The 13,381-nt window shown below is 53.5% G+C and overlaps 6 protein-coding genes across 6 annotated transcripts; 4 read left to right on the top strand and 2 right to left on the bottom strand.

Moving 5' to 3' along the window:
• Positions 1–408: 408 nt before the first annotated feature.
• Positions 409–2,445, top strand: KRP23_2249 (Gamma-aminobutyric acid receptor subunit beta-3; the record flags this gene model as incomplete). The annotated part of the gene is made up of 1 exon (XM_067886959.1): positions 409–2,445. One exon carries the CDS (start codon positions 409–411, stop codon positions 2,443–2,445), a length of 2,037 nt encoding a protein of 678 aa, XP_067749592.1.
• Positions 2,446–3,098: 653 nt separating this feature from the next.
• KRP23_2248 (uncharacterized protein) lies at positions 3,099–4,557 on the top strand (the record flags this gene model as incomplete). Its single annotated transcript, XM_067886958.1, has 4 exons — positions 3,099–3,213; positions 3,313–3,360; positions 3,464–3,541; positions 3,626–4,557. 4 exons carry the CDS (start codon positions 3,099–3,101, stop codon positions 4,555–4,557), a joined length of 1,173 nt encoding a protein of 390 aa, XP_067749591.1.
• A 347-nt stretch (positions 4,558–4,904) lies between these two features.
• Positions 4,905–7,708, top strand: KRP23_2247 (uncharacterized protein; the record flags this gene model as incomplete). Its single annotated transcript, XM_067886957.1, has 2 exons — positions 4,905–5,043; positions 5,130–7,708. 2 exons carry the CDS (start codon positions 4,905–4,907, stop codon positions 7,706–7,708), a joined length of 2,718 nt encoding a protein of 905 aa, XP_067749590.1.
• Positions 7,709–8,272: 564 nt separating this feature from the next.
• On the bottom strand, positions 8,273–9,828 carry KRP23_2246 (uncharacterized protein; the record flags this gene model as incomplete). Its single annotated transcript, XM_067886956.1, has 4 exons — positions 8,273–8,706; positions 8,767–8,833; positions 8,898–9,104; positions 9,169–9,828. The coding sequence occupies 4 exons, from the start codon at positions 9,826–9,828 to the stop codon at positions 8,273–8,275; spliced, it is 1,368 nt and encodes a 455-aa protein (XP_067749589.1).
• A 387-nt stretch (positions 9,829–10,215) lies between these two features.
• On the top strand, positions 10,216–11,232 carry KRP23_2245 (putative oxidoreductase YqjQ; the record flags this gene model as incomplete). The annotated part of the gene is made up of 1 exon (XM_067886955.1): positions 10,216–11,232. The coding sequence occupies one exon, from the start codon at positions 10,216–10,218 to the stop codon at positions 11,230–11,232; it is 1,017 nt and encodes a 338-aa protein (XP_067749588.1).
• A 121-nt stretch (positions 11,233–11,353) lies between these two features.
• KRP23_2244 (putative rhamnogalacturonate lyase A) lies at positions 11,354–12,979 on the bottom strand (the record flags this gene model as incomplete). Its single annotated transcript, XM_067886954.1, has 1 exon — positions 11,354–12,979. One exon carries the CDS (start codon positions 12,977–12,979, stop codon positions 11,354–11,356), a length of 1,626 nt encoding a protein of 541 aa, XP_067749587.1.
• Positions 12,980–13,381: the final 402 nt, after the last annotated feature.

Below are 13,381 nucleotides of genomic sequence, written 5' to 3'. Positions count from 1 at the left end.
TGCCCGCAACCAGTCTTGACATTGTGATCGTCGAGCAAATGTCATTCCCAATGGAGAGCTGGGCTACAGCTGGTACTATTATTAGTAGTATTCAATAGCCTACCAGATTGCGGCTTTCTTGTAGATTCTCCGACAGGTGTCGAGCAGTCACCAACAGTCAATCGATGTTCGTGCTGCTGCGATTTGCTGGACAGCGTGGGTAAGCAATGCCACCCGTCCCTGTATAAGCAAACTCTATGAGCACAATTTTAATCAGCGGGGAGGGGGGTCAACACCACATGCTTGTCACCTCCGTGCACCTTGTCACCTCAAGATCAGATGCGTGGCTGGCATCAAGTCTCCGATCACGGCTGACGGACAGCACTTTCGTATTTACAACCGCCCTACTCAATCGTGGATAGCGCTAGGATGAAGACCAAGACCAGTCTCCAGGAGACCATCACGGCCACCGTCGAGGAAACCCGGACGTGGTCGAGTATTGTGCTCAAGGACAAACTTACGCTTGAACACGCCGCCGTGGACATCAACACCGATCGAGTTCTGTATCACTTGCACTTGGAGTTGGAACACCCGATCCCGGAGCCATATCTCGCCAATGCAGAGTACATGACGCTGACGTGGCCAGTGGGAGGCATCTGGAGGATCATGGGCCTCAGCGACAACAACCGACATGTCCACTGCATGTCGTGGCGCAAGACCGAGATGGACCACGTGGAGGTGGAGGAATTGGCCAAAAAAGTCGAGGCGGCCGCGGATGCTGGAAACCCGGACAAGGCCCACAGCTCCACCCTTGCCGCTGCAGATGCGGGCGACCTGCCGCCGACGCTCTTCCCGTGGAAAATGCAGCTTGGCAAGTGGGGGAACGCCCAACATTGGTTCCTCCGTGATGTCATGCCGCCGCACGACACGGATAGCGTCGGCAGTAGCCAACCTGGCCCATTGACCGCGCACCTGATGGCTGGGTTTTCGCCGCTCGAAGTGCAGATCGAAGTGAACTCGATCACGGCTGTGGATACCGTTGGACAAACTTTCTCGGCGGATGTAACGTGGGAAGTCACGATGCCTGCCATCACAACGATTCGCGAAGACTCTGTACTGCGGGAGCTGATGGACATTCTCGAGTTTGACGAGACCCAATTTGAATTCACAAACATCAACTCAATGCAAGAGGAGCGCGACATGACTTCTAGTCTCTCTCCTGCAGGACCGGTACACTTCACAGACTCGACAAGTCTCTCATTCCCAATGAAAACTACCACCGAGTTCTTGAGCCACCTGCAGTTCAGCCGTCGCGTTGTTGCCGTGTTCAGCGAGGAGATGACTTTGCGCAGTTTCCCCGTGGACCAGCAAAAGTTAACGTTTGCGTTTTCGACTGGTACCGGCGTCAGGAAATCGCTGCGTATCACACCAGCGGCTGTGGACGCGGGAAGCTTCGCGATCGGTAACTACAAGCTTGGAAATGTGTTTGACGTGGTGCACCATGACAAGGTCTTCGTGGGCGAGATCGATGCTGAAGGAGACAAGAAGGGGATCCGTTTCGAGATGATGCTGGAGCGCCGTCCTGGGTACTACGTGACGAACGTGGCAATTCCTGCGGCGATCATCACGTATCTGTGCTTCATTTCGTACGCCCCGTTGTCCGACGGCTCGCTCATGGACACTGGTGACCGCGTTCAGATCGTTCTCACGCTGCTGTTGACGGCTGTGACGTTCAAGAACCAAGTGGCGTCACTGACACCACAGATCTCGTACTTCACGACTCTCGACCAGTATGTTTTCTTCTGCTTCATCATTGCCTGTATCGTTGCGATCGAGAACGCACTCTTTCCGCTGTTCGTGGATCTCTTCCCAAAACGTGAAAGTTGGCAGGAGAACAGTCTGCTGGGCTTCTCTTGTGGCTTCTTCACTATCGTGAATGTTGTGTGGGCGATGTACATCGTCGTGTTCGTGAAAATTCGCAGACGTGCATCTGCAGCGCTGATTAAAGTGCACGAAACCATTCGCGTACTTTCCGCCTCCATTCCGCCTGACCATCGCGAAGCAGTGCTGCATGAGTACTTGGAGCGCTTTGAGTTTCACTCGTGGGAGGTTCCCAAGGTCAGCTGCACAGAGTTTGGATATCTTTACGTTCAATTGCCAGATGACGAGACCCCGCAGACCGAACGGAATGATGCGCGAGTGGCGTTGCATGCGGCCAGCCGCCAGAAGGCTGAGCGGGAGTTTGATGCATTCAAGGAGATATTCGAGAAGCTAAACCCGGCAGGGTCCTTGCTGTATTCGTCAGGCCGTGATAGTGAGAAACCGCTGCGTGCTGCGAAGCCCAATGAGGCACTCCTGGCTGGAGGCGGTGGTCGCGACCGAAGACGTTCAGTTGCTGTCCCAAGCAGTCCCGTGGCTGCTTCATCAAGGACAAACAGTCAGGTCAAGTACCGTCGCATGGTGTAGCCCATGTAAATACTGCAGCGAATAATATTCACTGCCGCTGATTTCCAACAGATGTGTCCAACTTTGCAGACCAGGTGTGGCAAAACCGCTCAAATAACCAAATCCAACGCACCATAAGTTACCAGACGACGAGACTATACACCAAAAGCACGAACAAGAAGCACGCAAGGTCGACGAAAAACGAGATATAAGACCGATGTGTTCAAGGAGATGAACTGCGGGAGCTGAAATCCTGAACGGTTCACCGCTGCGCGCGTTTAGTCGAGAGAGTTAAATGTTCGAGTGCCCAGTGAAGCTACTCTAAGTCCAAGTGCGGCGTTGACGTTGACTGAGTTTCATCCCGTACGTCGAAGATACCCCCACTATTCCGAATCAATCGTCACCAAAATGTGTCTCCGCCACTTAGAAACTATCCCTTTGCATGAAACTACAACTGTATGGACACAGTTGCTAGGAAGGCTTTGTCTGATTCCAAACCGGAATCAGACGTACACTTGCCGTTTGTAAGCCCAGCTTCAACCTATGATAGCGAATTTTCTACACGCAACGGAGAACGTTCCCAGTATTTCATTCGGAGTCGAAGTTTCTAGCGAAAGCTTCACTTGACCGAATGCGCCGCGGCGAGCTCAGCAGCCTCTCGGACACTCGCCAGCATGCAACGCCAGTCCTACAGCCCATTGTGGCCGCGAAGAGCGCTGTACCTGCTGCTGTTGCTGCTGCATGAGACGCGGCGGACGCTAATTGCAGCCAGTCCCAGCACGGCTAAAGGTGAAAAATCCCCACTTTTTTCTCGTTTTGTGGTCGTTTCAATCGCCTGACTCCGATTGCTGCTGGCTGTTTAATTCCGTCTATTGATGCAATTCACAGCAGCTAAGACGCGCATGGAGATCCGCGAGCAGGACTACTCCTTCAATGGTGAGTGGCGTGGGTTGATACCGTTCGCTGAAAGCTTCACTGACTGGCTTCTGCCCTTGTTGCTCCCTACTGGGTTGATTTTTGTATTGTTTTAATCCTGCAGATGGCGGCCGAGAGCGGCCAGTTATCGAGGTGGTCACGAAAGACGTGCGGACGTCCGACATCTTCAGCATCATGGAAGGTATGCGGGCTTTGGTGGAGACACGAAGCTGCGCGGTGCTCTTTTCTGACCGGCGGTACGCTCTTGCACTGTGTGTGTTGCCAGCAATCGGAGGGGAGGAGGAGGCGGGGGTGGAGGAAAGCGCGTCCTGGTGGAAAGATGCAGTCACAGAGGAGTTCTCGAGGCAGGACGTCGTGGTGCTTGCGTTGATCGCATTGTGCGTCCTGCGACTGGTGGTGTTCGTGATACAAATGACGTGGAAGCTTGCGAGATTGCCCATGCAATGGTACGACGCGTTGAAGAAGGAAGAGGACGAAAGAATGGAGGTTGAAATCACAGATAAAGGCAGCGATGAATCGTCGGTTCGAAGGAAGCAGTTGGCGATCATCCGCTTTTGCCACTTGCAATTCTTGCTGGTGGTAGAGAAGTTAAAGCGTGAAATGCGAGAAGATAAGTGCGAGGACACGCAGCAAATGGTGGCGGCTTTGACAGTATCTCCACACGAAGACGGGAAGGAGGTGACACTCACCGAAATGTTGGCGACGTTGCAGAAGATTCAGGCGAAGGACAGCAGTTTCAAAACGAGTGAGGTTGAGGAGCACCTTGCAGACATCAAGCAAGACGTGGAGGACGAAGAGGATAATGAATTTGGGCTACTGGAAGCTTGGGAACGTCTACAGGAGATTTACGCGTCGTTCCTTCGGATTCAGGCAACAATTATCCGGAGGCAAAAGCGGAAGGCGTGGAAATGGCAGATGCATCAGCACGAGAGTGAAGCACCCCGACGACGTCAGCGTCAACTTCCGAGCAGCGAGGACCCGACAGCCGAAGTTTTGCACGAGTTGCAAGAACTGACCAAGGAGCTGCCGCAGGGTTTTACTGCCGACATGTTCACGTCGCTGGGCAATGCCATGCACGAGAAGATGGTAGCAGCCGAGCCTGAGACAAGCCCTGCGCTACCTCCACAGCTGGAGACGAAGCCCCCGCGCTCGGCCAGCGTGGCTCACACATCCTTGGTGTGTGCAGAAGCCAAGTAAAGTGCCAACTTTGAACTAAGTAGTAGTAGAACCTAATAGCAGTAGAGCTCAGTAGTATAATAGTAGGGAGCGCCGAGCCGTAGGAGAGAAACCTCAAACCTTGTAGCATACCAAATCATCCGTTTCTTGGTTAGTGGGCGTGCCATGTGTCAAATCCCAAAAAATCGTTTTGGCCTTTTTGCTTCAACTTGTATCGTCACTCAAGTCGAAACCCCCGCGTGAGTGTCTAGTGTGAAACCAACAGTGGCATCTCACATGGGGAGTTTTAGCGCGGGATGGTTCTCGGAAACAGCTCAATGGAATCAGCGCGCACTCGGCACTTCGCCTTGAGGCTCGCGACGCGCAAGATGCTCACACTGTGGCGCCCAAGACGCCGCCCGGGGAATTCTGCGGTCACCTTTTGCTGTCTGCGGCGGCTGCTCATCGTCGCCTTCCTGCTGCTGAGCGCCAGCGACGCGCGCCGAGCGGTGGCCGAACGCTCGCACCGTGAGTTCTTATACACTAATGACATATTTCGTGCGGAAAGGTTTGCATGTATCTGATCACTTACGCTTATTTTTTTAATTTTGCAGCGTATCGCCGTGTGGAGATCCGCGTTGAAGACTTTTCCTTCTCGGACGGACAGGAGGAGAAGCAGCAGGTCGCCGTCGAGGCACACGATATCAAAGGCTCACAGCTGAACCCGTGGCCTGATGGAGACGTCCATGTAGTTACCTGGGAGACGACAGACGAGGCACTTGAAGAGGAAGAAGCTATTGTTGTTCCTGAGAAGAAGCAGGAGCCGATTGCACTTCCTGTGCCAGTTCCACTGGAATTTCCAGTGCCTGTGGCTCTGGAGGAAGAAGAGGATGATGAAGAGCTATTTGAGGTGGAGAACCTGAAAGCTGTTGTTAAGGCCAAAGACGACGTTATGCTCAAGAGATACGCGTCGTACCGCACAGCGGTGTGGTGGTGGAGCCATGAGAAGACGGAGCTCACGACTCAGGAGCAGGCTGCAGTGCTGGCGGTGGTGGTTACGATGCTCACAGTGCTTGGCCTCGGGGCTGCACTGCTGTGGAACTTGGCGTGGTTCGCGTGGCGGCTCTACCGTGAAAGACGGACACTGAACCGCTTGTTCAGTGAAGACGAACCTGCTGCGCTGGAACAGGAGCTGCGGAAGTTCCCAGCGGACTTATTGTCACTGCGGATTAAGCAGATCGCATGTGTGAGGCTGCGCCACTTGCAGGTTCTAGAGAATGCAAGGGACTTTAAAAAGCAGCTTGAAGCGGTGGAATTCCGTGACTCTGAAATGGAATTGGTGAATCTGCCACTACATCAGACGAATAGGAAGGAGATGACGTTCGCCGAGATTCTGACTGCGGTCGAGGAGATTGCGTGCCGAGGCGAGCAGGTTGCTGTTGAGATGATGCAGCTAGTGGTCCCTCCGCGCTGGCGAAGCTACGTTGACGAGAACTCTTGGCTAAAGGCTCAAGACGAAAGCTTGCAGAGCCTCCATTTAGAGAACGCTCGCGTCCAACAACTCTCTACGGAGATTTCTGAACTGCTCGTGTCAAAGGTGAACGCGAATGAAGCTATCCCTAAGCCAGTGTTCCTTATGCTGCTTGCATCGCTCCGTCAGAATTCTGGAACCCCGCCTCAGAATGGCAATAATGGAAACGCGACACCAAGCGAGCTGGATGCATTTGCGAGGTGCTGGAGCGGAAGCATGACTATGAGCGGCAGTGTGGGTAACCTCGGTGGACACAACAAGAACAAAGACGAGTTCAGCTTCTTGCTCAAAGCATTTGACGAAGTTATCGAGCAGCAGAAAGTTCGCCAGGAGCTACAGAGTGCCATCGAGAACTTCCAGTCAGCACACGAACCAGAGCACGAGCAGTTGCTGCTACTAGAAAGCACGGAGAGTGCGAGCAGTAGTCAAATTATTCGTCGCACCGAGCAGCTTGGTGCGACATCTGCAGCAACCAGCGGAGCCACTGCTGCGTCAATGCGTCGTTTAGAGCGATGGGTCGACGAAGCTGAGATGATGGAGATGACTTACGTGGAAGAGGTTGAAAGTGCGCAGTTCATGCTAGAAGATGCTCGACGCGACAGCTTCTGTGCAGCTGTTGTCAGCAATGAAGGAAAGGGCCTCGACAGCGTGCAAACACTAGCCACGAATTTTGTGGCGCTTGGGGCCAAACGCGAAGACGCTATCCTGAAAGCTGGCGAAATCCTAGCAAACCGATCGAACATGATGTTGTTGGTAACCAGTCTCCGCGGCATGTTTGATCAACTTCGCAAGCGCGACATCATGAAAATGAATGAGCGACGGAACCGCGATCGTGTAAAGGCTCAGGAGAAGCGCGAGCGCATGGCTTTAAAGTTTCAGAACAAGCAGCATCTCATCGTTGAAAAAATCGAGCGAAATCGTGAGGTGCAGCGCCAGCAGGAAGAGGAGGCACGTCTCCAGCGACGCATGGAAGAGCTAAACGAATGGCGGGCGCAGAACGCCCGCGATCGTTCATCTTTTGTGTGGACTGTTACGAAAGCGGACGTACTTGTGGTGCTTGTGATCATGTCAATCGTGTTCTTCGAAAATCTACGTGAGGTGGCATTCGTGAAGCCGTTGTGCCAACCGGATGACGAGCACCACTGGTGGATGGTTTCCTGGTGGGCGCCGACGTCGCTCCAGGTTTTCGGTTGCGAGGTGGCGTACGGTATGAAGATCCTTGCCATCCTACTTGGCCTCGGAGTCTTGTTTTTCGCGGTTGCTCAGCTCAATCTCGTAGCTGTGATGCTGCCAGTGCTGGGTGCGGGTGTCCTATACTACCTGCGTGACGAATGGATGAACATGCTATTTAGGCTTCCGCTACTGCTCGTCATCTACGGCTTCAACTCAGGTATTCTCTTCCTGTTTAACCGCTTCGAAGACCGTAGTAACGATGACCACATGGTCAAAGCAAGCGACAAGGATCCTGCCAGCACCGCTACCAAACAGCGGAGTGTCTTGCTTTACGCAATGTTCCCGCTCTTCTCGCTGCTTTTGACAGTGGTGACAGCTGTAGGCATCGCTTGTGATGCGCCTGAGCAGTGTGCCGCCTCAGCTTATGAAGCCACTACACCCGTCATCGCCGGTTTATGGGAGCTCGCACGGGGAGCCTATCGATTGTAAAATGCATACAAGTTAGAGCGTCAAAGCGACAGGAGAGCACGAACGCGTGCTAGTATTTTGCTGGACTGACCAGGGATTTTTTAATGAATTGTTTTTTTATAGAGTGGCCGATGGTGAAGTACTGGAAGCGCATGTTGTTCTTAGGGTCGAGCAGTTATCACACACCTGGGTGATATCTTCGGAGCACGGAACCTCGCATGGTTAAGTAAATCTCTTTCATCGTTTCGGTAGACATCCTCATTAATCGTAAACTTACACTGGCCGAAGTCTGGCTTCGTCGAAATAGTCGTGCACATGACAGCAGTCACTAACCTGGTATACAATACTAGGAAGTTTTGTGAAGTAGTTGAACAAATGCAAGTGATCCGAAAAACGATGAACTTCCGGTCAATATCACTTTGACACATCAAAGTTATCACAAAAAACTTGTGCTTAGGCTACAAAGACACAGGATGAGATCAGGACTGAATGTACACAAGATGTGGAGTTTGTGCGGCTCGCGGTGACCCTTTATTAGTACTAGCTGAAGTTAGTATGCGGAACGGTGTTGCCAGCTCGTACCAACTATTGAGTTGGCAAGCTGAAAAAGGCGCAGAGCACGGCTGCAATCGTGCCAGCTGCAGCGGCGATCCCGACGCACACCACCGCTGGCAACGGTTCTTCGTTTATCCCCGCTTGGCTCAGTAGCATTTTTTCGTCGATGTATTTGGTTTCCATTTCTTGAATAAGCTTCGAGCAAAACTTGTTCGCGCGACGGGTAGTCTTTGTACCAACAGGAGCCACCTTTTCCTCGCGTTTCTTGCGCTTACGCAGCGCGCGGGACGCCACCTTGCTGGGAATTGGAGCCTTTTCCATTTCGAGCGCTACACCAACAACCTCCGGGACCGATGCACCACTTTTCTTGTTACTTTGCTCGATCTCAGGCGAGTTTGAAGACGCTTTCTCCAGCAAAATTGTGTCCACAGCAGCCGGACTAGCAGGTGTGAGTGAATCGGGTACTGAGCAAGTCGTAGATACGCTATGAGGTTCCTCTGACGATTGAAAAGGTCTAGCGGTACCATCTTCGCTTGAGACATCATCATCCTCGGTGTCGCTGTACGTAAGTGTTGGAACGATATCCTCAAACTATACAGAAACATGCATAGCATGTTAGCGGCCTCGAAAAGCAAGCATAAAGGATAGAGCTTACCTGTAGGTCTCGTCGGAAAATGTGGTCTGAGTAGCGCAGCAGCATCTGCACAAAACACACACTCAGTGCTTTGCTGTTGTTTTCGTGACTATCTCGACTATTGACCCTGGACACTGAAGCAATGTCCAAGGTGTTTTTGGTGGTATCGTTGCCTCCTTCCATTCCAATGATCTTGACGTGATACTTGCTGGCGAATGCTGTGAATACCTGCAGAAAAACCCTGTCTGTTAGCAAATCCTCCATCGTCCATTTACCATTGTACAAAGCTAACCTTTTGAGATTGGTCGCGTGCTGTAAGCCACCTCAATAGGTTCATAAGTGCGTCAAGACACTCGCGCTGCTCAATGCTCACCAGGTCGATTGCATTCACGAGCGGGTACAGCATAGGGAGAGGCACCGGCTCTTTATTCTTTGAGTTTTTCTCGTTCGCCAGCAAATATTCCAGAGTTGAAGACAGCATGCTGGTCCGTTCGCAATGCACCAGCGGAGTCTCCAGTTGTGTCAAATACGAAGTCAGCAACGCTGCGAGTACGCGGCACTGCGCTGAAGCCTTGGTGCGCTGCTGCCGAAACAATCTCTTGATCACCACAAACGCACGTTGTTCTTGCAGTAGTCCATCAAACTGGTTGCTATTTACCTCGCTCTTCACCCACGCGAAAAGCGCTGCATGTAGTCGAGTCTGTGTATCCAACAAGTCCGGCGTGGTAGTGTCCGACACGAAAACAGCAAGTTCGGTATCCGTCACCACTAACTTGGCCGTCTGCGAGAGGAACACGAACAGGTACAAGGCAATCGTGCGGATCAAGTGCAGTAGCAGTCCGTCCACGTCTCCCGTGTCGTGTCCGAGGTCCAATTCCTGCGGTTCTGCAGCTTGTTCGTCAGTGTTGACCTTGTGCTCGAGTACTGATGCGTCAGCTAGCGTCGTCGCCATCGTTGCAATGAGCCGCTGAGCAGGACACCCGACAGTCTAGAATTGGTCGCTGCGACGCGGTGTCTAGTCTAGAATTGGTCGATGCGACGCGGTGCTCGAGTTGAAGTCTCGGGCGGTTTCTAGCTGCTAGCGATGCAAGTTCGGCGCAGGTGTCAGGGAAACGTCCGGCCAGATGACTCGAAACTTGCGTGAAAATAATTCACGGTGTGGTGATGATTAACGGGCAAGTGAGACGATGGCGACCACAAGGATAATGAACAGCTGAGCCCGTCGAAACGCAAAGCCTATTATCTGGTGCTGGGTGGGTGGACTACAACGTACACAACCACCAAAACTTCAAACCGGTTGTGTGGAGTTACATAACCTGCTGCGCGGCTATCCGTCGAGATGGTGGAGTCGATCTACAGTAAGCTGCAGCCTGCGTTGGGCGTCTTCGTGCTGCTCCTAGCGCTTTATTCGCTGTCGCTGGAGTTTGGGGGGTATCTCCTACGTCTTGTGGTGTCGGGGTACTTGGTTTTGTCGAGTGTTGACGTTTTGTTGACTCGGTACCATCGATGGGACTTTTCGGCTTTGGATCCCAAGCCTCAAGCCAAGCACGTCGCTCTCATGACGGGGGCGTCGTCCGGACTGGGCAAGGAAATGGCTTACCAATTAGCTGGAAAGGGGTATTCACTGTTACTTGCGGCGAGGAGTGAGTCGGTGCTGGAACGGATGCAGACGGAGATCGAACAGGTCCATAAATTCGTGAAAGTCTCCTTTTGCACATGCGACTTGACGTCGGAGTTGGGAATCACTGCGCTTGTGGAGTTTGCCAACAAGAACGATCTTGTCGTTGATATCCTCGTGAACTGCGCGGGGTTTTCCATCACCAAGGACTTTGTCAAGCTCTCGCAGACGCAGGTGACGCAGATCATGGCGCTGGATATGGCAGCGGTGGCACAGCTCACGCACGCGTTCGTACCGCAAATGGTGGAGCGAGGAGTGGGGAGAGTGTTGAACATGGGATCGATGGCGGGATCGATCGTGTCGCCGTCAGCTGCGTTGTACAGTAGCGCCAAGGCGTTCGTGATCCATTTCAGCCAGGGACTCGACTACGAGCTGCGCGGCACCGGCGTCACCGTCACGTGCTTCTGTCCTGGACCCGTGCACACCAACTTCGGTAGCACTGCTGAGTGTGACGATGCTATCTACATGAACATTCCAGGGACGGCTTGTACGCCAAAGGACTGTGCGGCGTTGGCGCTGCAAGCCATGTTCCATGGCCAGACACTGGCGTATGATACCTGGTTCGCGCACATTTCGGCGTTTCTTGGAGCATGCGTGTCCCCCAGGCGTCTTCTGGCTGCGATTTGTGCCGTGTGCATGAACGCACCGAGCAAAATGTGGGAAATGCTTTGTTGCTAAGCTTGTGAAACACACGTGAAAGCTACAAGTAAAGATGAAGACGATGGATTTGACATCTTTTATTGCTGACTCACCGATGTATCTACACGCACGCTCTTGCGAGTTGGCATTTTGTCTAACTCTAAACTAGCTCAAGAGCATCAAAGACCACCGAAGCAGCCAGGAACGTCTGAGCTGGGTCGCTGGCGCCGCTGGCAACGGTGAGCGTGATCGTGTTGGATCCCGAAACAAGCGCGGACGACGGGATCACGTAGTCGTAGAGCTTGTAGTTACCCAGCGTCACCCCTCGGGTAACACCACGGTTCTTGACAGCCACCGAGTCAGGCACATCGGCAGTCCAGTTATCATTCACGGTGACGCTGGAGCGAGCACTAAGCTGCGCGAGCGTCAGGCCAATCTTGAGCGTCCTCGATTCCGAAGCTTGAGCATCCGTCAGACTGAAAGTGATCTTGATCGGGTCGTTCGATCCGCGGAACTGCGCCATGGGGAACTTGCTGGCATCGTCCGAGCCAGCTGCGAACGTAAGCGGTTCCCAAGCAGCCATGCGGGAGTCACTCGGGTGCATCTTGTGGATCTTGTCGGCGTTCAGGAAGCCGTCAGGTGTGCCATCCCATTCACCAATACGCCAAATGGGCTCCGCAACCATCTCGTAGGACACCACGATGCTTTGCTTCGCGGAAGCTCCTTTGCTAACGGTGACGGAGGCCGATCCGACGGCAAGCTGCTTCTTGTAGACAGTGGCCTTGTACTGGCCAGGCTTCATCTTTGGCGAAGTGAAGGTCTTGGATCCAGCGGCCACCTTCACCCAGTACTGCGCATCAGCGTTGGAGAAGCCAACGACAACCTCCGAGTTGCCCAAGACGTCGTTTGCGTCGGTGATCGTGCCGGCCACATCTCCTCGTTGAGCGTCTGGAACAAATCCAGTGAGATCCTGGTCTTGGAAGAAGCTAAAGTCCAGTGAGTCGGCTGAAGGAGCAGCACCGCTCGTGAACACGAGCGCGTACGGTCCGTGGAAGCCGTAGCGGTAGTCCTCGATGCGCGTGTGCTCGGAGTTCATGTAGAAGGAGAGTTCATTCGAGACGTCAAACTTGTTGTTGATGTCGCGGAAGAACGGGCCACCGCTGGACGTCTCGTAGCCGTGCTCCGAGATCACGAAGTACACACCAGCAGCAGTACTGTTCACCCCGTGGACAGCGTCTTCGATGAAGGGCACACCCGAGTAGTACTTGGAGCGTGTAAGCCCCTCGCTGTCCGCGACCACGTCTTCGGCTTCGATGGCGGTCATGCCAGACTCAATTGTCGCTTCCAGAATGCCCTGGTTCACGACGGTCTTGTCCATACGAGCGAGGAAACGCAATTCCTGCAGCACCAGGTCGTTCGAGTGGTGCGTGCCCATGTAGATGACGTTCTCGTTGGGGCGGAAGAAGTACGTCTGCTCGATACCAGTCTTCTTGCAGCTGACACTGATGGTCTTCTTGTCGTCGTTGAGGGTCTGGATCGACGACGTGACCGTCGTGCCCAGACCAGAGTTCACGTGCGTGCCCATGGACTTGTACTGCAGCTCCTTGCCGTTGTAGTTGAGCGAGACGATATCGCACGTCGTTTGCCTCATGGCGATGGTCAGGCCAGCTCCGGTGGTAATGATGAACTTGTCGGACTGCTCGGTGTATCCGAAGTCGGTGGCAGCGGAGGCCACCGCGAGGACGGAAGCGACCGCGGCAGCAGCAAGAAGTCGGCAAGACAGCATTTTTCAGTGCGTGATCGTAAGGAGCAACGCTGGACTTGACCACGTCGAAGAAGTTTACCAAATGACCATGACTTGGTGCGAGAGATGGCTGAGGTCGTGTGCCTCATCCGCCACACGGTGTCCGTGAATGGGGCGTGCGAACAGCGCGAGCGACGATGTGCTCCGACAGCATCAAAGTTTTCCCGTACAACATCAGGCTCTAGGTGCTTCAGCTCCGGTAGACAGCGGCCTTTGAGGTGGTCGCGTCTGCACGACACTGCAAATCTCCAGCTGCTGCTAAACCATGCACATCATCAGGCAAATGCGGGGGTCCGGCTCAAAACGTGTTGACTTGGCTCCTGTTGACCACAGCGGCTGCTGCTCAAGAACCTCCGTCGAGCTATCGCCACAAGTCCAACGTCG

Source organism: Phytophthora ramorum (assembly GCF_020800215.1).
Source record: "Phytophthora ramorum isolate Pr-102 chromosome Unknown Phyram_PR-102_s0002, whole genome shotgun sequence".
Classification (NCBI taxonomy): domain Eukaryota; phylum Oomycota; class Peronosporomycetes; order Peronosporales; family Peronosporaceae; genus Phytophthora; species Phytophthora ramorum.
The sequence above is the reverse complement of the archived record's forward strand: the minus strand, read 5'-3'. Positions and strand labels throughout refer to the sequence as shown.